Source organism: Salvelinus namaycush, chromosome 12 (assembly GCF_016432855.1).
Source record: "Salvelinus namaycush isolate Seneca chromosome 12, SaNama_1.0, whole genome shotgun sequence".
Classification (NCBI taxonomy): Eukaryota; Metazoa; Chordata; class Actinopteri; order Salmoniformes; family Salmonidae; genus Salvelinus; species Salvelinus namaycush.
In genome coordinates, this window is record NC_052318.1 from 9,758,695 (window position 1) to 9,784,038 (window position 25,344).

The 25,344-nt window shown below is 44.1% G+C and overlaps 1 protein-coding gene across 2 annotated transcripts in view; it reads right to left on the reverse strand.

Annotated features, from left to right (window-relative positions):
• Positions 1-287: 287 nt before the first annotated feature.
• The window catches only part of LOC120056873 (dihydropyrimidinase-related protein 3), a 44,424-nt gene continuing 19,367 nt past the window's right edge, over positions 288-25,344 (reverse strand). The window contains exons 6-14 of one of the 2 annotated variants that reach the window (XM_039005130.1): positions 23,987-24,067; positions 23,144-23,212; positions 19,339-19,459; positions 18,070-18,226; positions 15,938-16,079; positions 14,226-14,396; positions 10,233-10,412; positions 8,653-8,809; positions 288-2,032 (exon numbers count right to left, since the gene is read on the reverse strand). In XM_039005130.1, the coding sequence (XP_038861058.1) occupies positions 1,938-2,032; positions 8,653-8,809; positions 10,233-10,412; positions 14,226-14,396; positions 15,938-16,079; positions 18,070-18,226; positions 19,339-19,459; positions 23,144-23,212; positions 23,987-24,067 (1,173 nt within the window). In that variant the 3' untranslated portion in view covers positions 288-1,937. Of the gene's footprint in view, positions 2,033-8,634; positions 8,810-10,232; positions 10,413-14,225; positions 14,397-15,937; positions 16,080-18,069; positions 18,227-19,338; positions 19,460-23,143; positions 23,213-23,986; positions 24,068-25,344 lie in introns of both variants that reach the window. The other variant, XM_039005129.1, reaches the window with a different exon arrangement.

The following is a 25,344-nucleotide window of genomic DNA, read 5'->3' on the forward strand; positions in this document are numbered from 1 at the left end:
TACTGCTAGGCTTAACAATGGGTCTGAAAATGGGAAATTCCCATAGCGATATCAAGCTAAAATGATGCAGATAGAGGATGTAATATAACAGCAATTCTACTCTATCTAATACATGGTACAGACAACTAACTGTCAGATCTACACATCACATTTCTATGAGATGTTCTTAACAAGGTGCTCTGGCAAGAATGTGATTCCTCCTGGACCGGTCATGTTCAGAGTACATTAAAAGGTATATTTTTACATCTACTATACTGTATATTGAGAAATCAAACAGAGACAACCAGTCAGTTGCAACTCATGTTTATTCAGGAACAGTTCATACCACCACATCACACCTCAATGTTGTTTTGACCTGCCTTCTCTGGGTTTTGATACAACAGTAAAAAAAGACATAAAAACTATCAAGTCAAACTAACATAAATATAATCACCACTTGGATTGCTTGGAATTCCACATCATCACTCAGTAAAAAACAATGACCTCACGACCTCTTCCTCAGCTGATTGGGAGAGCAAAAATAAAGCTCTCCTCATCCTCCTCCTCCTCCTCCTAGCCTCATTCTAAAAACATACTACAATCCCCTGCCTTGTCTGGGACAGGTAAACAGACCAGAAGCATAGAAAAGGGCTCTGAAAGAGAGTGACCCAGGGTTACGCCGGTCTGTCCTCCCCTTGGTGTTAGTTAGATACCAAACCAAGGGCTGTCAGTCAGCTGAAGTGTACAGCATTGTGGGGACTCTCTCGGAGTGTTGCCATTTAAACCAGCACAAGATTATCTTTCAATGTTATGTTGTTGAATGCAGGGAATGATGGTCTGTTGCTTCAAAACGAGAGCCCACATTGTCAGGAAAATAGAAATAAAGCCAGAGGTAAATTACTGTGATTTCAAAGATTTGTTACTTTTAACATAAACATTTTTTTTAATGTATTATTTAATGTATTATTATTATTGTTCACAAAGCTCATAATTACAATTTCACGACCCAGGCCATGGAAGTTAAGCTTGGTTTTACTTCTTGTGCAAGGGTTACATGTTTTCTTAACCACCCAGATGACTTGCTAAAAGGTATGAATAGGAACAGGCATTAAGCTTGAAGCAAATGCAAAGGACGGTTTCTCACAATGTAATCTACAGCCAGGATGGAGCGGAGCAGAGCGCAGGGGGAAAATTAAACATGACAACCATTTCTACCTTATAATATGCTATTGCATGTTTGCAAAATAATATTGTAATACCAGATAAGTTTTTATCTTCAAGAAAAATAAGAAACAAGACCATCTCTAATGACTATCACTCCTGGTTCAACAACCCAGGGAGGCAACGAACAACATCATTCACAAAGCTACATTACATCAATCATACGTACTCACAATGCCACCTATCAGTTATGGACGTTACTGCATGTTATCATTACATTGCTAGGGAACTAAATCAGCAGACTAGCACTGAAAAAGGGTGAAAGCCAAACATGATGGAAGAAAAAGGCCGTATTACTTTTCCTAGGTAACAAGCATCAGAACACTGTGGAAATTGGTATCATGAGGTTTATTTAACTATATTATAAATTCAGAGTATTGCCTAAAATGTCAATACACAGTTGACACAATGACTAACGTAGACGATGAGGGACAGTAATAGAAATTGATCCCCTATACTCTGGTTATGAACATGCTCCTGTTATTCCAGACCATACAAACCCAATCTTTTTGTAAACAAATGTACTTTAAATGAATATTTTGTTTTAGTGACTGACCTGCAATTCCCTAGGAGGAGTAGTACTGAGCTTTTAGAAGCTTAAGCAGGTAGCATTGTGGCTGGTAAGGCATGAGGATTCAGTGTTTTACTCAACTTAACTTGTTTTAACTAATCATGTCTCCGTCGTCTCCCAATGGCTGTTGTCATCTTCTGACTGGTGTCTCTTCTGGTTAAACCTCTTAGCTGAGGGATGTGATGTTGGAGCGACCACCAGGGGGAATTACAATGCGGCGTCCCGCTGGCCGGATGGGGACATCCTCTGTGGTGGGGGGACCTAACAGACAAACAGGATTAGAGCGCTGTCTCTTTAAGCATCAGGATGAGGATATCCTCTGTGGTGGGGGGACCTAACAGACAAACAGGATTAGAGCGCTGTCTCTTTAAGCATCAGGATGAGGATATCCTCTGTGGTGGGGGGACCTAACAGACAAACAGGATTAGAGTACTGTCTCTTTAAGCATCAGGATGAGGATATCCTCTGTGGTGGGGGGACCTAACAGACAAACAGGATTAGAGTACTGTCTCTTTAAGCATCAGGATGGGGACATCCTCTGTGGTGGGGGGAACTAACAGACAAACAGGATTAGAGTACTGTCTCTTTAAGCATCAGGATGAGGATATCCTCTGTGGTGGGGGGACCTAACAGACAAACAGGATTAGAGTACTGTCTCTTTAAGCATCAGGATGAGGATATCCTCTGTGGTGGGGGGACCTAACAGACAAACAGGATTAGAGTACTGTCTCTTTAAGCATCAGGATGGGGACATCCTCTGTGGTGGGGGGAACTAACAGACAAACAGGATTAGAGTACTGTCTCTTTAAGCATCAGGATGAGGATATCCTCTGTGGTGGGGGGACCTAACAGACAAACAGGATTAGAGTACTGTCTCTTTAAGCATCAGGATGAGGATATCCTCTGTGGTGGGGGGACCTAACAGACAAACAGGATTAGAGTACTGTCTCTTTAAGCATCAGGATGAGGATATCCTCTGTGGTGGGGGGACCTAACAGACAAACAGGATTAGAGTACTGTCTCTTTAAGCATCAGGATGAGGATATCCTCTGTGGTGGGGGACCTAACAGAAACAGGATTAGAGTACTGTCTCTTTAAGCATCAGGATGAGGATATACTCTGTGGTGGGGGACCTAATAGACAAACAGGATTAGAGTACTGTCTCTTTAAGCATCAGGATGAGGATATCCTCTGTGGTGGGGGACCTAACAGACAAACAGGATTAGAGTACTGTCTCTTTAAGCATCAGGATGAGGATATCCTCTGTGGTGGGGGGACCTAACAGACAAACAGGATTAGAGTACTGTCTCTTTAAGCATCAGGATGAGGATATCCTCTGTGGTGGGGGGACCTAACAGACAAACAGGATTAGAGTACTGTCTCTTTAAGCATCAGGATGAGGATATCCTCTGTGGTGGGGGGACCTAACAGACAAACAGGATTAGAGTACTGTCTCTTTAAGCATCAGGATGAGGATATCCTCTGTGGTGGGGGACCTAACAGAAACAGGATTAGAATACTGTCTCTTTAAGCATCAGGATGAGGATATACTCTGTGGTGGGGGACCTAATAGACAAACAGGATTAGAGTACTGTCTCTTTAAGCATCAGGATGAGGATATCCTCTGTGGTGGGGGACCTAACAGACAAACAGGATTAGAGTACTGTCTCTTTAAGCATCAGGATGAGGATATCCTCTGTGGTGGGGGACCTAACAGACAAACAGGATTAGAGCGCTGTCTCTTTAAGCATCAGGATGAGGATATCCTCTGTGGTGGGGGGACCTAACAGACAAACAGGATTAGAGTACTGTCTCTTTAAGCATCAGGATGAGGATATCCTCTGTGGTGGGGGGACCTAACAGACAAACAGGATTAGAGTACTGTCTCTTTAAGCATCAGGATGAGGATATCCTCTGTGGTAGGGGGACCTAACAGACAAACAGGATTAGAGCACTGTCTCTTTAAGCATCAGGATGAGGATATCCTCTGTGGTGGGGGGACCTAACAGACAAACAGGATTAGAGCACTGTCTCTTTAAGCATCAGGATGAGGATATCCTCTGTGGTGGGGGGACCTAACAGACAAACAGGATTAGAGCACTGTCTCTTTAAGCATCAGGATGAGGATATCCTCTGTGGTGGGGGGACCTAACAGAAACAGGATTAGAGTACTGTCTCTTTAAGCATCAGGATGAGGATATCCTCTGTGGTGGGGGGACCTAACAGACAAACAGGATTAGAGCACTGTCTCTTTAAGCATCAGGATGAGGATATCCTCTGTGGTGGGGGACCTAATAGACAAACAGGATTAGAGTACTGTCTCTTTAAGCATCAGGATGAGGATATCCTCTGTGGTGGGGGGACCTAACAGACAAACAGGATTAGAGTACTGTCTCTTTAAGCATCAGGATGAGGATATCCTCTGTGGTGGGGGGACCTAACAGACAAACAGGATTAGAGCACTGTCTCTTTAAGCATCAGGATGAGGATATCCTCTGTGGTGGGGGGACCTAACAGACAAACAGGATTAGAGTACTGTCTCTTTAAGCATCAGGATGAGGATATCCTCTGTGGTGGGGGGACCTAACAGAAACAGGATTAGAGTACTGTCTCTTTAAGCATCAGGATGAGGATATACTCTGTGGTGGGGGACCTAATAGACAAACAGGATTAGAGTACTGTCTCTTTAAGCATCAGGATGAGGATATCCTCTGTGGTGGGGGGACCTAACAGACAAACAGGATTAGAGTACTGTCTCTTTAAGCATCAGGATGAGGATATCCTCTGTGGTGGGGGGACCTAACAGACAAACAGGATTAGAGTACTGTCTCTTTAAGCATCAGGATGAGGATATCCTCTGTGGTGGGGGGACCTAACAGAAACAGGATTAGAGTACTGTCTCTTTAAGCATCAGGATGAGGATATCCTCTGTGGTGGGGGGACCTAACAGACAAACAGGATTAGAGCGCTGTCTCTTTAAGCATCAGGATGAGGATATCCTCTGTGGTGGGGGGACCTAACAGAAACAGGATTAGAGCACTGTCTCTTTAAGCATCAGGATGAGGATATCCTCTGTGGTGGGGGGACCTAACAGACAAACAGGATTAGAGTACTGTCTCTTTAAGCATCAGGATGAGGATATCCTCTGTGGTAGGGGGACCTAACAGACAAACAGGATTAGAGCACTGTCTCTTTAAGCATCAGGATGAGGATATCCTCTGTGGTGGGGGGACCTAACAGACAAACAGGATTAGAGCACTGTCTCTTTAAGCATCAGGATGAGGATATCCTCTGTGGTGGGGGGACCTAACAGACAAACAGGATTAGAGCACTGTCTCTTTAAGCATCAGGATGAGGATATCCTCTGTGGTGGGGGGACCTAACAGACAAACAGGATTAGAGTACTGTCTCTTTAAGCATCAGGATGAGGATATCCTCTGTGGTGGGGGGACCTAACAGAAACAGGATTAGAGCACTGTCTCTTTAAGCATCAGGATGAGGATATCCTCTGTGGTGGGGGGACCTAACAGACAAACAGGATTAGAGTACTGTCTCTTTAAGCATCAGGATGAGGATATCCTCTGTGGTAGGGGGACCTAACAGACAAACAGGATTAGAGCACTGTCTCTTTAAGCATCAGGATGAGGATATCCTCTGTGGTGGGGGGACCTAACAGACAAACAGGATTAGAGCACTGTCTCTTTAAGCATCAGGATGAGGATATCCTCTGTGGTGGGGGGACCTAACAGACAAACAGGATTAGAGCACTGTCTCTTTAAGCATCAGGATGAGGATATCCTCTGTGGTGGGGGGACCTAACAGAAACAGGATTAGAGTACTGTCTCTTTAAGCATCAGGATGAGGATATCCTCTGTGGTGGGGGGACCTAACAGACAAACAGGATTAGAGCGCTGTCTCTTTAAGCATCAGGATGAGGATATCCTCTGTGGTGGGGGGACCTAACAGAAACAGGATTAGAGCACTGTCTCTTTAAGCATCAGGATGAGGATATCCTCTGTGGTGGGGGGACCTAACAGACAAACAGGATTAGAGTACTGTCTCTTTAAGCATCAGGATGAGGATATCCTCTGTGGTAGGGGGACCTAACAGACAAACAGGATTAGAGCACTGTCTCTTTAAGCATCAGGATGAGGATATCCTCTGTGGTGGGGGGACCTAACAGACAAACAGGATTAGAGCACTGTCTCTTTAAGCATCAGGATGAGGATATCCTCTGTGGTGGGGGGACCTAACAGACAAACAGGATTAGAGCACTGTCTCTTTAAGCATCAGGATGAGGATATCCTCTGTGGTGGGGGGACCTAACAGAAACAGGATTAGAGTACTGTCTCTTTAAGCATCAGGATGAGGATATCCTCTGTGGTGGGGGGACCTAACAGACAAACAGGATTAGAGCACTGTCTCTTTAAGCATCAGGATGAGGATATCCTCTGTGGTGGGGGACCTAATAGACAAACAGGATTAGAGTACTGTCTCTTTAAGCATCAGGATGAGGATATCCTCTGTGGTGGGGGGACCTAACAGACAAACAGGATTAGAGTACTGTCTCTTTAAGCATCAGGATGAGGATATCCTCTGTGGTGGGGGGACCTAACAGACAAACAGGATTAGAGCACTGTCTCTTTAAGCATCAGGATGAGGATATCCTCTGTGGTGGGGGGACCTAACAGACAAACAGGATTAGAGTACTGTCTCTTTAAGCATCAGGATGAGGATATCCTCTGTGGTGGGGGGACCTAACAGAAACAGGATTAGAGTACTGTCTCTTTAAGCATCAGGATGAGGATATACTCTGTGGTGGGGGACCTAATAGACAAACAGGATTAGAGTACTGTCTCTTTAAGCATCAGGATGAGGATATCCTCTGTGGTGGGGGGACCTAACAGACAAACAGGATTAGAGTACTGTCTCTTTAAGCATCAGGATGAGGATATCCTCTGGGGTGGGGGGACCTAACAGACAAACAGGATTAGAGTACTGTCTCTTTAAGCATCAGGATGAGGATATCCTCTGTGGTGGGGGGACCTAACAGAAACAGGATTAGAGTACTGTCTCTTTAAGCATCAGGATGAGGATATCCTCTGTGGTGGGGGGACCTAACAGACAAACAGGATTAGAGCGCTGTCTCTTTAAGCATCAGGATGAGGATATCCTCTGTGGTGGGGGGACCTAACAGAAACAGGATTAGAGCACTGTCTCTTTAAGCATCAGGATGAGGATATCCTCTGTGGTGGGGGGACCTAACAGACAAACAGGATTAGAGTACTGTCTCTTTAAGCATCAGGATGAGGATATCCTCTGTGGTGGGGGACCTAACAGAAACAGGATTAGAGTACTGTCTCTTTAAGCATCAGGATGAGGATATCCTCTGTGGTGGGGGGACCTAACAGACAAACAGGATTAGAGCGCTGTCTCTTTAAGCATCAGGATGAGGATATCCTCTGTGGTGGGGGGACCTAACAGACAAACAGGATTAGAGCACTGTCTCTTTAAGCATCAGGATGAGGATATCCTCTGTGGTGGGGGGACCTAACAGACAAACAGGATTAGAGCGCTGTCTCTTTAAGCATCAGGATGAGGATATCCTCTGTGGTGGGGGGACCTAACAGACAAACAGGATTAGAGTACTGTCTCTTTAAGCATCAGGATGAGGATATCCTCTGTGGTGGGGGGACCTAACAGACAAACAGGATTAGAGTACTGTCTCTTTAAGCATCAGGATGAGGATATCCTCTGTGGTGGGGGGACCTAACAGACAAACAGGATTAGAGTACTGTCTCTTTAAGCATCAGGATGAGGATATCCTCTGTGGTGGGGGGACCTAACAGACAAACAGGATTAGAGCACTGTCTCTTTAAGCATCAGGATGAGGATATCCTCTGTGGTGGGGGGACCTAACAGACAAACAGGATTAGAGCGCTGTCTCTTTAAGCATCAGGATGAGGATATCCTCTGTGGTGGGGGGACCTAACAGACAAACAGGATTAGAGTACTGTCTCTTTAAGCATCAGGATGAGGATATCCTCTGTGGTGGGGGGACCTAACAGACAAACAGGATTAGAGTACTGTCTCTTTAAGCATCAGGATGAGGATATCCTCTGTGGTGGGGGGACCTAACAGACAAACAGGATTAGAGTACTGTCTCTTTAGGCTTCCCATTAACAAAGCCAGCTCCAGCCAGTTTCCTCCGAGAGAGAGAGAGAGAGAGAGAGAGAGAGAGAGAGAGAGAGAGAGAGAGAGAGAGAGAGACAGAGAGAGAGACAGAGACAGAGACAGAGAGAGAGAGAGAGAGAGAGAGAGAGAGAGAGAGAGAGAGAGAGAGAGAGAGAGAGAGAGAGAGACAAGATAAATCTGTGTGAAGCTGAAATCAATCAAATCAATGTTGTGACAAAAAGTTAAGAAATAACTAAATGACTTGTGAAACACAAAGAGCACTGTCTGGAAGTACCAGGACGGCTGAGGGACAACAGTATTTTGCTGTGAGCATTAGTTACCACAAACAAATTATGAAATTAAGGCTTAAAATGTGATTATGGTAAAATGTCAAATTTCACCTGAAGGTTATTGTAACTCCAGCAGACAAATGGCAAAGTCGACCTTGGAAACATACTGTATCATGTGTGAAGTGCATTGTAATATGTCATTGCTGACTGTTGAGTGTGTGTGTGTGTGTGTGTGTGTGTGTGTGTGTGTGTGTGTGTGTGTGTGTGTGTGTGTGTGTGTGTGTGTGTGTGTGTGTGTGTGTGTGTGTGTGTGTGTGTGTGTGTCAGGTTCCTGGCACTTCCTATGACAACAAGGGATGGGAAAGCGGATGGGTAAATGAAAAGGTAGCTGAAGCTCACCACGCTGTGCAGGGTTACCTGCTAAGCTAAAGCCGGAGTGGTGCAGGTTCCTCACAGGCTGCTTGGTGGGGGAGGTACGGGCAGACGCTGAGGGGGTACCACCACGAGACATGGGCGAGAAGTCAGACACAGGACCGTCATACATGCCCCTGGGCACTGCCCGCAGGACTGCCAACTGAGAGAGAGGGAGACAGGGGTGATAAAGGGAGAGAGGGAGAGAGAAGGAGAAATATGGAGAAAGAGAGAAAAGAGAAAGATGATCATTTCTGTTGGTAACTTTATAACAGTTCTCCATGACAATGCTTGATTAGAATTAGATTCATGGGGTTGTTTGTAGAATGCTTTGTGCCAATGCATATTTCACCCAGTGTTTTCCTAAGGAAAGCACTTCCAGATTTACTGACAGACTCAGTTCTTATTGGACATGCTGTCCTAGGGTCATGTGACTAAGGAATCCCTGGAAGCTGAGCTAGGAGCATCAGAAAAGACTTACTGCCACCAAGATCAACATTGCATTAATACATAGGTCTCACCAAAGAAACATCTCTATAGTCTGGGCAAAAAGAGAATGATGGCAGAATTGGAGGGTAGCCGTTTCAAGTTGAACACAACTCATTTAATATAACCCACTTGTGTTGAAATATCCACTTAAAATAGCACACTGTTGTTCCTGTTGAGTATCCACCAAACACCAGCAATATGAGCAACCCCATGAACACATCATATCCCTTCAAAACCATTGTTATAACCATACACATGGCTACAACAGGCACTCCCTAGCAGTCAGTTGTTACAGTATGTAACCTACAGCCAACAGCCGACGCCCCTGACATGAATCCTCAAGTCTGACATAACACTTATCTCCCACACATCCCACATTACAGGTATGTAATGTACATTGAGATTGATGGTACATCTGATGATGCGTGGCATGGGCTGAGCCACAGCAGTGTGCATTAGTGTAAAGCTAAGCTGTCTTTAATGGAAAGCTGCGGTGACATCTTCCATGTTTGTGGGTGCTGAATGGCTCATCTCAGCTCTGCATCAGATTAGAGCTGATTAATCCCTGACCACTGAGAAAACACTTCTAGATGTCCCCAACTCACTGACCTTCTATTATTTTGTATTATTTGTTTTGTCATTTAGCAGATGCTCTTATCCAGAGCGACTTACAGAAGCAATTAAGGTTAAGTGCCTTGCTCAAGGGCACATTGAAAGATTTTTCACCTAGTCGGCTCAAGGAATCGAACGAGCAACCTTACGGGCCCAACGCTCGTAACTGCTAGGCTTACCTTCCGCCTCACAGACCTCACAGTCCTTGGCTCAGTGTCACATACTAACGCTGTCCGTGACAAAACCATCCATATAAAACTTATTCTAAGACAGAACTGAAGCGTTAGGAATACAGTATGTTCATTGGAAATACTTTCATATTGTTAAATCATTGTATAAAAGGGAGACAGTTACTCAGAGTCCAGAGACAGTTACTCAGAGTCCAGAGACAGTTACTCAGAGTCCAGAGACAGTTACTCAGAGTCCAGAGACAGTTACTCAGACGTTGACTAGACAGTAAGGAGAGAGAGGCGAGCATCTTTTACCTGCTTCCTGGCCTTGATGCGCTTGTAAGCAAAGTCCGGGAAGGGGGTGCAGGGGATGAAGCGGCCGACCCCGGAGGTGGCGTGCAGGTTCCCATCCTCCAGCACCAGCTTCCCCTGGCAGATCACCACCGAGGGGGCACCACGGAGCTCCATGCCCTCAAACACATTGTACTCAGCAGCCTGGAATACACACAAGCATAGACATGACTGCAGGCACACGTGCACACAAAGTCAAACACATTCAAACACACACAGAGTCAAACCAACACATCGTCAAACACACGCAGAGTCAAACACACACAAAGTCAAACACACACAGAGTCAAACCAACACATCGTCAAACACACACAGAGTCAAACACACACAGAGTCAAACACACACAGAGTCAAACACACGCAGAGTCAAACACGTTATACATTAAAGCTGAAATATATAACTTTTGTGTGACCCCACCATATTCACATAAAACTGAGTTATAGATCTGTCATTCTCATTGAAAGAAAGCAAGTCTAAGAAGCAGTACACACTAGATATACAAAAGTATGTGGACCCCTTCAAATTAGTGGATTCGGCTATTTCAACCACACCCGTTGCTGACAGGTGTATAAAATCGAGCACAAAGCCAGGCAATCTCCATAGACAAACATTGGCAGAAGAATGGCCTTACTGATGAGCTCAGTGACCTTCAATGTGGCACCATCATAGGATGTCACCTTTCCAACAAGTCAGTTCATAAAATTTCTGCTCTGCTAGAGCTGCCACGGTCAACTGTAAGTGCTTTTATTGTCAAGTGGAAACGTCTAGGAGCAACAATGGCTCAGCCGCAAAGTGACAGGCCACACAAGCTCACAGAACGGGACCGCCTTGTGCTGAAGTGAGTAGTGCGTAGAAATCGCCTGTCCTCGGTTGTAACACTCACTACCAAGGTACAAACTGCCTCTGGAAGCAATGTCAGCACAAGAACTGCTCGTCAAGAAAAGCTTCATGAAATTGGTTTCCATGGCCGAGCAGCCATGGAAAGCCTAAGATCACCAAGCCTAAGATCACCATGCGCAATGCCAAGTGTCGGCTGGACTCTGGAGCAGTGTAAACCCGTTCTCTGGAGTGATGAATCACGCTTCACCATCTGGCAGTCCAACGGACAAATCTGGGTTTGGCAGATGCCAGGAGAATGCTACCTGCCCCAATGCATAGTGCCAACTGTAAAGTTTGGTGGTGGAGGAATAATGGTCTGGGGCTGTTTTTCATGGTTCGGGCTAGGTCCCTTAGTTCCAGTGAAGGGAAATCTTAACTCTACAGCATACAATGACATTCTAGACGATTCTGTGCTTCCAACTTTGTGGCATCAGTTTGGGCAAGGTCCTTTCCTGTTTCAGCATGACAATGCACCAAGTGAGGTCCATACAGAAATGGTTTGTCGAGATCGGTGTGGAAGAACTTGACTGCCCTGCACATAGCCCTGACCTCAACCTCATCGAACACCTTTGGGATGAATTGGAACGCTGACTGCGAGCCAGGCCTATTCACCCAACATCAGTGCCCAACCTCACTAATACTCTTGTGGCTGAATGGAAGCAAGTCCCCACAGCAATGTTCCAACATCTAGTGGAAAGCCTTCCCAGAAGAGCGGGACCAACTCCATATTAATGCCCATGAGTTTGGAATAAGATGTTCAGCGATCAGGTCATCTGGTGTATCGGTTCAATGTGTGTTTGGGTTTTGTACACCAGCTTCCAACAGCTGAAAATACAATATTTGTAGTTATGGAAAATATTTTTCAAAATTGTACAATGATTCTCTACACTAAACTTTCTTTTTTTGTCACATAAACTGAAATTAGGTGAACTATTATAATTGTTGCAACCAGGAAATGGCGGATTTCTGCATAGTGCATCTTTAAGTGGATATTGTATGTCTTGGTCAGTGATGCTAGGCCAACAAAAGAGAGGACAATGACAAATTACAAAAACAAAAACTCTAGATTTATCAAGCCTACTTTTCCCCGTTGCACCCCAGTAGTCTGTTATGCTGCCGTTACTTACTGTAGAGATTCACAAGCACAATCCAGTTATACAACCGATGAGCAGCTGCAGGAACTTTCAAGTGCTCATAACTCTCAAGCGGAGGAAATGACAGTACAGCGATGCAGAAGCAACCAGCTCCCACGTAAACACAACTATTTCCAGTATTTCTGCAGTCTGACAGTCACTCGTCTGACACAAATGGCGCCGGAGAGTTTACATGAGTTTACATCGGTGTGTCTTTGTGGACTCAGAAGGTCAAGAAAAAAGAAACAGTCTCTGAAACACATGACCTCACGCACCAAAGACTGTCTGTGATTTACGTTATGAGCTGACACACTTATTCAGATGAAGAGCCGGCTAATTCCCCTAAAGTAAATCAGATTTGGACATATTGCTCTTAAAACTGGTCTGATGAGAGGCCATTCTATGTGTTGTAGTGAGACGTAGAGCTTATTGAGGGAGAGCTAAGTAGAGTCATGGGACACACAGGCCCAGTTTGGCTGTGGGGACAGAGGAAAAGAGGAGGCGGGTTGGCGGGCGGCTTGGTAGGCAGGCAGGCCGTCTCTGTAGAGATGAGACCATGGTTCTGCCTTAATTAACAACATGTGTGGGAGAAGAGAGATAAATAACCCTCCTTCTCCACCTCCTCCACATCATCCAGTCGGCCTGTTTCTCATATGCCTCCTTTTGGCATTTAAAGACAAACAGCTGCCATCGCACAGCTGGGGCTAATGACTCCACGCATCACTCTCTCTACGCACTCTCTCCCTCTCTACCACTTTCTCTCCCTTTTTTTCTAGCACTGTCTCTCCTTCTCTCCCTAACACTTCCTCTTTCTCTAGCACTCTCTCCCTCTCTACCACTTTATCTTCTCTTTCTCTAGCCCTCTCTCTCTCTCTCTCTCCCACTTTCTTTCTACTCTCTTTCACTCTCGCTGGTCATCTCTGATCCATTCCCCCTCTCTCTATTCTCCTGCCACTAAACTCTCTTATTCTGTCTATCATTCTGTCTCTCTCTACATATTTTTTTGCAATCTGTTGCCCGCTCTCTTCTATGGTCTGTGTGTTCCTATGCACACGGCCCTGCTGTTTTTCCAGATTCAGGCCAGGACAGGACCAGAGGAGGCTGGTGGGAAGAGCTATAAGAAGACGGGCTCATTGTAAAGACTGGAATGGAATTAATGGAATGGTACAGCAAACATATGGAAACTCCATTCCACTGATTCCATTCCAGCCATTACCATGAGCTGGTCCTCCAATAGCTTCTCCCACCAGCCTCCTCTGGACTGGACATAATGGCTCCACATCTGCCAAGTATGATGTCACGGCCGGGTTCTATCTGCAACAACATATACAAAGCTAACCAGATCAAACATTTCAGATAATGGGATACTTGTATTTACTACAGAGGGAGGGATACACAGGTTGTAAAGCACTTAACTACTGTGCCCAATAGATCACTGTAGCCATCATTAACATGGACAGGAGCCCCTGTTCTTATGTTCTGTGTTCTTATGTGCTTGTTTTGTTGTCTGGAGGGGCTACAAGCAGGAAACGAGAAGGTGACATCATTATGTAAAAACCTTGGGTCTCGTTGGATCTTTTCCACATATGGAAAAGCCATTGAAAACTTGTCCAATCTTTTTCCAGCTCTTTCTTTCTCTCCCTCTCTTTGTCGTTCTATATCTCTCTCTGTGTTTCTGTCTTTCCACACCTCTTCATCGTACTATTCTGCTTTTCTCTGAGGTCTCTGTGTCTCTCTCTCTCTCACTCCCTCCCTCGTTCTCTGTGCCTGCAGCAGGAAGTGCAGAATGCTTGATTTCCTGAGCGGACACTTCCTCTGTTTAACCCTGCACTGTAGTGTACGCTCTGGGCTCCTGTGCGCAGGGAGTCTACAGGGACTTAATTTCCCTTCTGAGAAACTGAAAGGTCACTGAAACTTTATTCACCCCTAGCCTTTGACCTCTTACCGAATTGTGCGTCTTGGCGGTGATGGTGCGGACAGCATCTGAGTCCCAAATGACCAGGTCAGCATCGGAGCCCACAGCTATCCGTCCCTTACGGGGGTACAGGTTTAGGATCTTGGCGGCGTTGGTGCTCGTCACAGCAACAAACATGTTCTCGTCCATCTTGCCAGTGGTCTGAGTGAGCAGGAAAAAAAGGTGACTTGTCAAAATGTTATAATGGTGAAGTGCTAGCTAAACAAAGACGCTTTTACAGCTGACTGGTGGGTGAGGGTACTCTTGTAGTCAAGCGCAAGAACACACACACACACACACACACACACACACACACACACACACACACACACACACACACACACACACACACACACACACACACACACACACACACACACACACACACACACACACACACACACACACACACACACATCCTGTCAATGCTAGAGCTGAGACCATGTGTTTTTTGTCTTAAGGCAGACCAGTGTGAATAATTCTGAGGCAAAGCTGCACCACAACTCTTCATTCATAACACAGCTGTCAAGAAAATACAAAACCAAGTCTGAGTTCAAGAGCATGAACAAGAATTAGGAGAAAAAAAGAGATACACACTGTTTTATTCTGTAAGCAGGGTGAAAGGCTTGGGGGAAAGACCCAGAGATAGACAGAGATCTATACTGTTTTATTCTGTAAGCAGGGTGAACGGCTGGGGGAATAGATCCAGAGATATCACTAAACCACACTACCAGGATGTATTAGGGAAGAGGAGAGAGGAGGAGCTGCAGTGAACTGTGGAGAATGTGCAGCATAAACTGGAGGAAGTGGAGTACTCAGAGTAGCTAAGAGGGTTAGTAAAAGAGAGGGTTAGTGAGGGCTAGCGAAGCTGAGAAAATAAGGACATGAAAGAAAGAAACAGGATAGTCCCAGTCGGTATTAAATAGAATGCTGTGGCCCCGCCCACCTTGACTCACAGCAGAAACTTGACCTTTTCTTAAATAATGTTCTTGTTGTCTGCTTGTTTTACTCAATTACAAAACTATATAAAAGAAAAGTAAAACATGTCTAAACATTACTTTTTAACATTGCCTGCTCCTGAGTGTTCTCACTACTTAGAAAAACATCATATTGTAGGGCTTCCCTCATGCCCCTTTTCATGACGTGCTAGCAGCCATGTGACTGAGTCCTAGTTAGCTACCGACCAGAACATTAAGCTAGCCAAGACCAACAACACAAACAAACAGACTATATAGCTACAAGTCGTGAGTGGAGTAACAAACGGACTATAGTAGTGAGTGGAGTAACAAACGGACTATACTAAACGAGTTAAATGTCTTACCTGTGATGAAATGTTTCCACACATATAACTACGTGTAACCATCTTGGACACTAGGTCCCCACAATTTAAGTAGAACAAAAAATCGTCAACAAAGTTGTCTCTTTTACACTGGGGTCAATGGGAAAGAATGTTATTTTTTTCCCCAATTTGTGGGTGTGGTCGAGGGGAATTCATTATTATGACATGAATACCGACTAGGTAGGAGTATGCATCCTAAATAGCACCCTATTCCCTATATTGTACACTACTTTTGACCAGAGCCATATGGGCCCATGTCAAAATTAGTGGACTATAAAGGGAATAGAGTGCCATTTTAGACACAACCAAAGAAAGAGAGAGAGACATATGCCATGCAGACAGGTGTCCACCCATCCATCCTCACCACAGCCTTCTCCCAGATGAGGGACATCCTCTCCTCCACTCCGTTCACACCCTCAGGGATCTGAGTGAAGTCATCCTTCCCTATGGCCTTCTGGGCCACGCTGAAGGTGCAGTGGGCACTACCAGTCACATTCAGGTCACCACTGGGAGGGAGGGAGGGAGATAGAGAGAAAAGAGAGAGAGAGAAAAAGTGAAAGAGAGAGAAAGAGAAAATGAAAGAGAGAAAGTGAAAGAGAGAGAGAGCGAGAGAAAGAGCGAGAGAGAAGAGAGCGAGAAAGAGCGAGAAAAGAGAGAGACAGAGAGTAACAACTTAGCCATGGCTTTGTAGCTGAAACATGCTAGAACAGTAGTAAGAAATGTGTTGAGATGCAGTATGTTGTACATCGCACACAACAGTGGCTTTCAGCAGCAGATTCAATTATGAAACTCTTCCAGAGTATCTCTTCCACAGGTACTGCTTCAGACCTGAAATAATTGCTTTACATCATAGCTGTGATCTACGATCCCTTAAGGCACACGTGTCAAACTCATTCCACGGAGGGCCGAGTGCCTGCGGGTTTTCGCTCCTCCCTTGAACATGACTGATGAATTATGATTAGTAAGGAACTCCCCTCACCTGGTTGTCTAGGCTTCATTTAAGGGGAAAAAACTACAACCTACAGACGCTCAGCCCTCCCTGCTGTCACGCCCTGACCTTAGAGATCCTTTTTATGTCTCTATTTTGGTTTGGTCAGGGCGTGAGTTGGGGTGGGCATTCTATGTTTTGTGTTCTATGTTTTGTATTTCTGTGTGTTTGGCCGGGTGTGGTTCTCAATCAGAGGCAGCTGTCTATCGTTGTCTCTGATTGAGAACCATACTTAGGTAGCCTTTTCCCACCTGTGTTTTGTGGGTAGTTGTTTTCTGTTTTGTGTCTGCACCAGACAGAACTGTTTCGCTTTCGTTCTCCTGTTTGTTGTTTTTGTTCGATTTGGTTTTGTTGGATTAAATCATGAACACTTTAAACGCTGCACCTTGGTCCACTCTTCCTTCAGCCCACGAGAAGCGTTACACCTGCCCGGTCAAACCGGGAAATGTTTATTTCATACAGAAAAGCTGAAAAAGCTCACATACAACTGGAATAGCTCAGACAACACAGCAGAGCTGCAACTAAAGTAGATCGATTACTCTGAGTCAGGTGCCAAGGTCTCCTCCTACCAGTTATAGCTGTCTTCCCTTTCTTACAGAGCACTCTAACTTTCCTAACAGACAAACACACCAACTCGTGCAACCATATGTGTATATTGATGTGTACAGTGTATATTGATGTGTCTATTGATGTGTACAGTGTATATCAATGTGTATATTGATGTATATATTTATGTGTATTTTGATGTCTATTGATGTGTATATTGATGTGTATAGTGTATATTGATGTGTACAGTGTATATCGATGTATTGATGTGTATACCGATGTGTATATTGATGTGTATAGTGTATATTTATGTGTACAGTGTATATCGGTGTATATTGATGTGTATATTGATGTGTATTTTGATGTCTATTGATGTGTATATTGACGTGAATATTGATGTGTATTTTGAAGTCTATTGATGTGTATAGTGTATATTGATGTGTATAGTGTATATTGATGTGAATTGATGTGTATATCAATGTGTATATTGATGTGTATACTGTATAGTGAGGTGTATATTTGTGTATTTTGATGTGTATAGTGTATATCGATGTGTATATTAATGTGTATACCGATGTGTATTGTGATGTGTATATTGATGTGTACAGTGTATATCGGTGTATATTGATGTGTATACTGTATATTGATGTGTATATTTATGTGTATTTTGATGTCTATTGATGTGTATATTGACGTGAATATTGATGTGTATTTTGATGTGTATAGTGTATATTGATGTGTATTGATGTGTATAGTGTATATTGATGTGTACAGTGTGTATTGATCTATAAAAGAGACCTTGGTCTCAGCATGACTCCCTGTCAAAATAAAGGTTGAATAAACAATAAATCCATCATGAGGTTAGAAGTGCCTCCAGAACCCTATCAGTCTAACGTGTTTGATGCAGCGAGGACATGCTAGGTCAGTGGAGTGTCATACAGTCAACAGGGGGAGCTCTTTACCTGGCCAGTAATGTGTTCAGGTAGTCTGGGGTGGTGGGGTCCGGGCTGAGGGGGGGTGATGTCACAAAGGAGGCAGCCTTGGCCCAGTTCTTGCTCCAATAGTGTGTCCCGTCAGTCCCAAGGCTGGCCGTGATTGGCTCGCCGAACACAACGTTACCTGGGAAAAATATATTATCACCCAGGGTGAGACTACATTAAATCAACTCACCTCATGCTTCTAATGTACTCACTCGTTAACTTGCTAGGTTTATCCCAGGTCAATGCCAGTAGCAAATGTACAATGTCCAGTATCCTTGCACATTTTCTATTTGGTACTGGCACTGACCCTGTAAACATGTATAGCTTACATTCTCCAGTTTTTTTCTTCCTTTATTTCTCCTGGGTTTAAAAAAAATTGTATTTTGATATTGTATATTGCACTGTTGGGAAGGGCTTGCAAATTAAGCATTTCACTGTAGTTGGGAATATGACAAGGGAGAATCTAACGGAACTAAAAGGTCAGGTGATCCAGCTAGAGCAGTTTGTAGGAAAGATTGGATTGGACCTTGCCTCATGTTTAACTTCCTGTTGCTATTTGCAAGTCTCTTTCCCTCTCTGGGCTTTGACATGACGAATCGGATGTCAGCGCTGAGGAACGGGACCAGCCAGTGATGAAAACAAGGCCTCTTGGGAGCACCGAGTGACCCTTACATGCTTCCTACATGAGGACATGCATCTTTCCCTTCCTCTCTTTTTCTTCTCAGTTCAGAAAGTGTATATATTTCTCTCCATCACGTACAAGAGGCCTACTCTGTCCCTGCTCTGCCGTGGGCTCCTGATGAATGGCAGAGACAGGTTTTCTGACAGCTTGCTACGGTGAGCCCCGGGTGATAAGTTAGGGATTCATCTCAAAACGGGCCTTCTTCTATCCGGTGTGTCAACCAGACCAGACCTATAGTGTAAATCTAGGGTGTGAACCAAAACACTAGGATCAGCACATAAGGGCATAGGTGCATTCCAATCCTCTTACAGAACAGAAGAGTTTAGGAGGCAGCAGCGAAGTTGCACTAAGAGGTGAGGACAACTACCTCCAAGGGACATGCGGGTAAGGCCCATTTTGAGATGAATCTCTAACTTATCACCCGGTGTAAGGACAGCTCTCGTGTTCTGATATGAAAGGTAGATTATCTTCTTTCTATGCATTCATTGTGACTAACAAATATCTAAGTTAGCTGCCTTCTTGATACGGTAATTAAAGCACAATCGCAGCCACACTGGAAACCCGTGTACCTTTTTTCCTGGCCTGTGAGATGATGTCGGCAGCACTCTTGCTCATGACCCTGGTCACATACAGGGGACAGTTGGTCTGGCTGGCGATGGTGATGGCGCGGAACACAGCCTCTGCCTCCAGCTAGATGGGGGGGAATGGACAGATAGACAGCGACACACACACACACGCAGACAGACAGACAGGCAGACGAAGACAGACAGAACAATCAATTAGTCTCTGAACAGATTAAACTAACCCTGGACTGGCAATGTCTACTACTGCCAGGTAGCCTAGTGGTTAGAGCATTGGGCCAGTGAATGAAAGGTTGCTGGATTAAATCCCAGAGCTGACAAGGTAAAAATATGTCGTTCTTCCCCTGAGCAAGGCAGTTAACCTACTGTTCCCCGGGTGCCGAAGACGTGGACGTTGATTATGGCAGCACCCCGCACCTCTCTGATTCAGAGGGGTTGGGTTAAATGCAGAAGACATATTTCAGTTGAATGCATTCAGTTGTACAATTGACAAGGTATCTCCACTCCAATCCATTTTGAATGGCTGTCAATCAGCACAAGGAAATGAAGTTGATCCTCCTCTGCAAATTCCAATGTGTAAAAGCTGCCACTCTCGACTTGGCCATTTCCGTATCAGTGTAGCGTTGCAGGGTTTGACAGGTTCCTCACTGACATACAAATGTCACATTGTTTACTTTGTTTCCAAGGTCTTTAGCTGGCCACCACACATGGTTTTGTGCCAGGGCCTTCATGCGGCACATTCCAGGATGCTCCTCATGCAGGTCGTTGAGTAACCTCGCTTTTCTGTGGGTATGATTACTCTGCAACCCCAGAGTAGACAGCCTTTGTCAGTTGATAGCTGCAGTCTTCTGGTAAAGTATCCCTATAGCTCCTATCTTTCTACATAGCTTGGCCAGCCATGCAGTGTGAAATCCAACACTTTGAACAACACGGTGTCTCTCTTTGTCCCCATGGCAATGTCTGTGGCTTGAAGTGGTATGTCGTCCCACGCTGCAAAGTAGAAGACATTACCAGCCGTTTCCGGTGCCTCCGTTCCGTCCAGTGGTAGCCAGGATAATGTGTCAGCATTTAAGTGATCGGCTGAGCAGTGGTATTCGATGTCATAACGGTAGGCTGATAGAATGGTGGCATTCTTGAGGTTGACAGAGTAGGCTGTCTTCGGTCCGAAGATGGACAGGAGTGGTTTGGTATCTGGAAATAAAAAGTAAATCTGCGGCCATAAAGATACTTGTGAAATTTCTTAACTCCAAAGATCAGAGCCAACCCTTATTTCTCTATCTGCTCCTAGTTTTTCTCACTAGAACTGAGGGTTCAGGAGGCAAATGCTATGAGTCTTTTAGTCCCCGTTCCCAAAAACATGTAAAATCACTGCTCCAACCCCTTACAACGAGGCATCACAAGCGTAAGGGTCTCTTGGTGTCATAGTGCACCAAACACTGACTGTCCAGTAACATCCGCTTACTTTTGTGGAAGACATCTTTGCTCTGTTTTTTCCATTGCCACTGTTTGTAGCAGCTCGTGGAAGGGCTTCAGTACGGTAGACTTGTTTGTCAGGAAACAGCCATAGTAGTTCAACAGGGCTAGAAAATATCTGAGTTATGTGATAATTTTAAGACATGCAGCCTCCACAATGGGTTTCTTTTCTGTGGCCTAGGTACTCCACGATGTAACTTGGTGATTATGTTCTCCCCCTCCAGTCTTTTCAGCTCTTTTTCCACCTTTTCTTGTAAAGGTGTAAGGAACAGGGCCTGGCTTGTGAAACTTTGGGTAGGCCTCTGGTTTCATCTTGATGTCCGTTTTGAACTCATAGATCAGGCCTAAACCCTCTTTGAAAACCCGATTGTGTTTCTCCAACACTTTGTTGAGGAACAGTGGCTTTTTTTGTCATTCACTTGGAAAAATGCTCTCCCAGTCTAACCGGATGTGTTTTAACCGGTTTCTCCCTGGTACTGCTCATTTGTTGCCTTTGGCGACCATTAGTGGTAGCTTTGCGCATTGCATCGTGTACTGCACTGGTACTGTGAGTCTGCTGAGCAGTGGTATTGCATTTGTGTTTTCTCCAGTGGGATGTGTGCTAAAGCCTACATGCTCTCTGAGATGATGGTGACTGTAGTTCCTGTGTCTACTTGCATTTCAACTGGTGTGTTGTTCAGTTTCACTTCAAGAACAATTCCTTGAGTAGTGTCAGTCGCTCTGAACACTGAAAACAGTTCCATGTCATCATCTGCATTTTCTCCTGTCTCATTGCTTTCTGTGATTATCTTTGCTTCGTTGCTATTATTAGCTTTCCTGCACACTTGCGCTACTAGTCCTAGTTCTGAGCACTCGTATCTACAGTCCTGAGAATTGTATTTCTCTACACAACAGTAGCATTTTTGCTCGGTGCCCATTTCTCCCTCCCACTTTTGCAAAAGGGGAACATAAACAGCAATGCTTTCCCTCTCATTCTGATCACGTTGGTGTAAACATAATCTTTCCGCTATGATCAAAGGCTGCGGCCTATAGTGAGTGCTCAGTGCCTCGGTAACCTCATCATCAGTCTAACCTAACCTCAGTCTTTATCGCTCGGTTTGTTAGGGGCTACCAAGCTTTTCAACAATCCATAGGCCCTGCTACCAATGACTGACTTTCCTCTGCAATATCATTAGTCATCCAGAGTGCCAGTCACTCATCAAAATCCTCCTTTATATCGACAGACATGTGTCCAATGAGTGCCATGATTATGTTAGGCTAGCTGGTTAGCCAAGACGTTGGTAGTTGGTGAAACTGAGAAAAAGTATTTATACCTCACTGGGTTCACATCAACAGTTCTCGTCGCCACTGTAATATCCTGTGGTGTACTCTTGGTAAGGTTATGGCTATAACTTATGGCTGTGACTTATGGCTATGACTTATGGCTGTGACTTATGGCTGTGACTTATGGCTGTGACTTATGGCTATGACTTATGGCTGTGACTCATGGCTGTGACTTATGATTATGACTTATGGCTATGACTTATGGCTGTGACTTATGGCTGTGACTTATGGCTGTGACTTATGGCTAAGACTTATGGCTGTGACTTATGGCTGTGACTCATGGCTGTGACTTATGATTATGACTTATGGCTGTGACTTATGGCTGTGACTTATGGCTGTGACTTATGGCTGTGACTTATGGCTATGACTTATGGCTATGACTTATGGCTATGACTTATGGCTATGACTTATGGCTATGACTTATGGCTATGACTTATGTCTATGACTTATGGCTATGACTTATGGCTATGCATATCTAGTAAATAACTACTAGACAGAGAGCGGTGCACTTGAACTTGATTTAGTCCATGACTGCCATACAATACAACCCATGTGCACCCGGGTGTCCCGAGTACCCCACCCGGGGCCGTCCCAAGCACCCCAACCAGGCGTCCCGAGCAACCCATCCGGGGCTGTCCCGAGCACCCCACCCGGGGGCGTCCTGGGCACCCTAACCGCAAAATTCAACTGAGACACACACACACACACGTCGAGATACACACGCACAAACACAGAGAGAGAGAGAGAGAGAGAGAGAGAGAGAGAGAGAGAGAGAGAGAGAGAGAGAGAGAGAGAGAGAGAGAGAGAGAGACACACACACATGCACACACAGAGAGAGAGAGAGAGAGAGAGAGAGAGAGAGAGAGAGAGCGAGAGAGAGAGAGAGAGAGAGACACACACACACACACACAGAGAAAGACACACGCACAAACCCACAGAGAGAGAGAGAGAGAGAGACACACACACACACACAACTTTATTATGTAGAGAGCCTCACCTCCTCTGGCCTGCTCAGCACGTGTCCCTCTGGTCCAGTGATGCCCATCTCCAGCATGCGTGCCTGCTCCTGTGACAGACAAACAGAGGGACCATGTTCACACTAATTCACCCCCAACTCTGACACACACACACACACACACACACACACACACACACACACACACACACACACACACACACACACACACATACATACATATATATATATATATACACACGCACACATAAACACACACCAGCACCCCAAAAAGAAAGATGGCAGAAAGTATTGAACCCTGCATCAATATCACACTGCATTGAGAGATGCCCGGGCTGGGAGAGAGTGATGAGTGGTTAACTGTTGTCGGGCTGATATAGAGGTTTAGTTAGTGCTATTCACCCTCATATTCACCCTCATATCAACCCTCACATTCACCCTCACATTCACCCTCATATTCACCCTGGACAGCTTTGGGGTATCGTTGGGACATGATACTATGTTGTGGGTTAAAATCTGGCGCACAGACAGCAAGGAAGCCTCTTTACTGTCCTGCCAGACAGATCCCAGACACCCTAAGTCTCTGAGGGAGTCCAGACCAGCTATTAAGGCCCACCCAGCTCCCTCCCAGGACCCTACAGTCATAACACAGACTAACATAAACTGCATCCACACATTACTGTCAGTGTGACTCCTGCAATAGCCACTCTAACCACTCACCCTTCCCTTCTGACAGAGTCTACATGGGAGTCAGTTTAGTCTGGGGGAACAGTACAATGTATGACAATGTATGTGATAAAGGTCAAAGGTTAAACTAGGGAGGAGAGAGGAGGGGGTGGGTGGTTGTTGTGAAAAGTGGGTTACCTCGGCGATGATCTCTCCATTCTCAGCATGGACCTGCACAATGCCACCCATCTCTCCCAGGAAGGTAAAGATCTCATACAGCTGTAGAAACATGATTAGAACTTAGAACAAACATGATTAGAACTTAGAACAAACATGATTAGAGCTTAGAACAAAGATGATTAGAACATAGTAGAAACACGAATAGAACATAGTAATAACATTAATAGAACATAGTACAAACATGAATAGAACATAGTACAAACATGAATAGAACATAGTACAAACATGAATAGAACATAGTAATAACATGAATAGAACATAGTAAAACATGAATAGAACATAGTAGAAACATGAATAGAACATAGTAATAACATGAATAGAACATAGTAATAACATGAATAGAACATAGTAGAAACATGAATAGAACATAGTAATAACATGAATAGAACATAGTACAAACATGAATAGAACATAGTAATAACATGAATAGAACATAGTACAAACATGAATAGAACATAGTAATAACATGAATAGAACATAGTAATAACATGAATAGAACATAGTAAAACATGATTAGAACATAGTAATAACATGAATAGAACATAGTAAAACATGAATAGAACATAGTAGAAACATGAATAGAACATAGTAATAACATGAATAGAACATAGTAATAACATTAATAGAACATAGTAGAAACATGAATAGAACATAGTAAAACATGAATAGAACATAGTAAAACATGAATAGAACATAGTAAAACATGAATAGAACATAGTAAAACATGAATAGAACATAGTACAAACATGAATGGAACACAGTAATAACATGAATAGAACATAGTAATAACATGAATAGAACATAGTAAAACATGATTAGAACATAGTAATAACATGAATAGAACATAGTAAAACATGAATAGAACATAGTAGAAACATGAATAGAACATAGTAATAACATGAATAGAACATAGTAATAACATGAATAGAACATAGTAGAAACATGAATAGAACATAGTAATAACATGAATAGAACATAGTAAAACATGAATAGAACATAGTAAAACATGAATAGAACATAGTAGAAACATGAATAGAACATAGTAAAACATGAATAGAACATAGTAAAACATGAATAGAACATAGTAAAACATGAATAGAACATAGTAAAACATGAATAGAACATAGTAAAACATGAATAGAACATAGTACAAACATGAATGGAACACAGTAAGATGAATGGTCACAGTCCAAACACATCAAACTACAAATAGGAAACCACACTGCTATTATAAAACATGGCTAAACTAGTCTTGCATGGGCTGCTCCAGTTTAAACGAGTCTAGCATTACCACAGTGCCTCTATATAGGCCACAT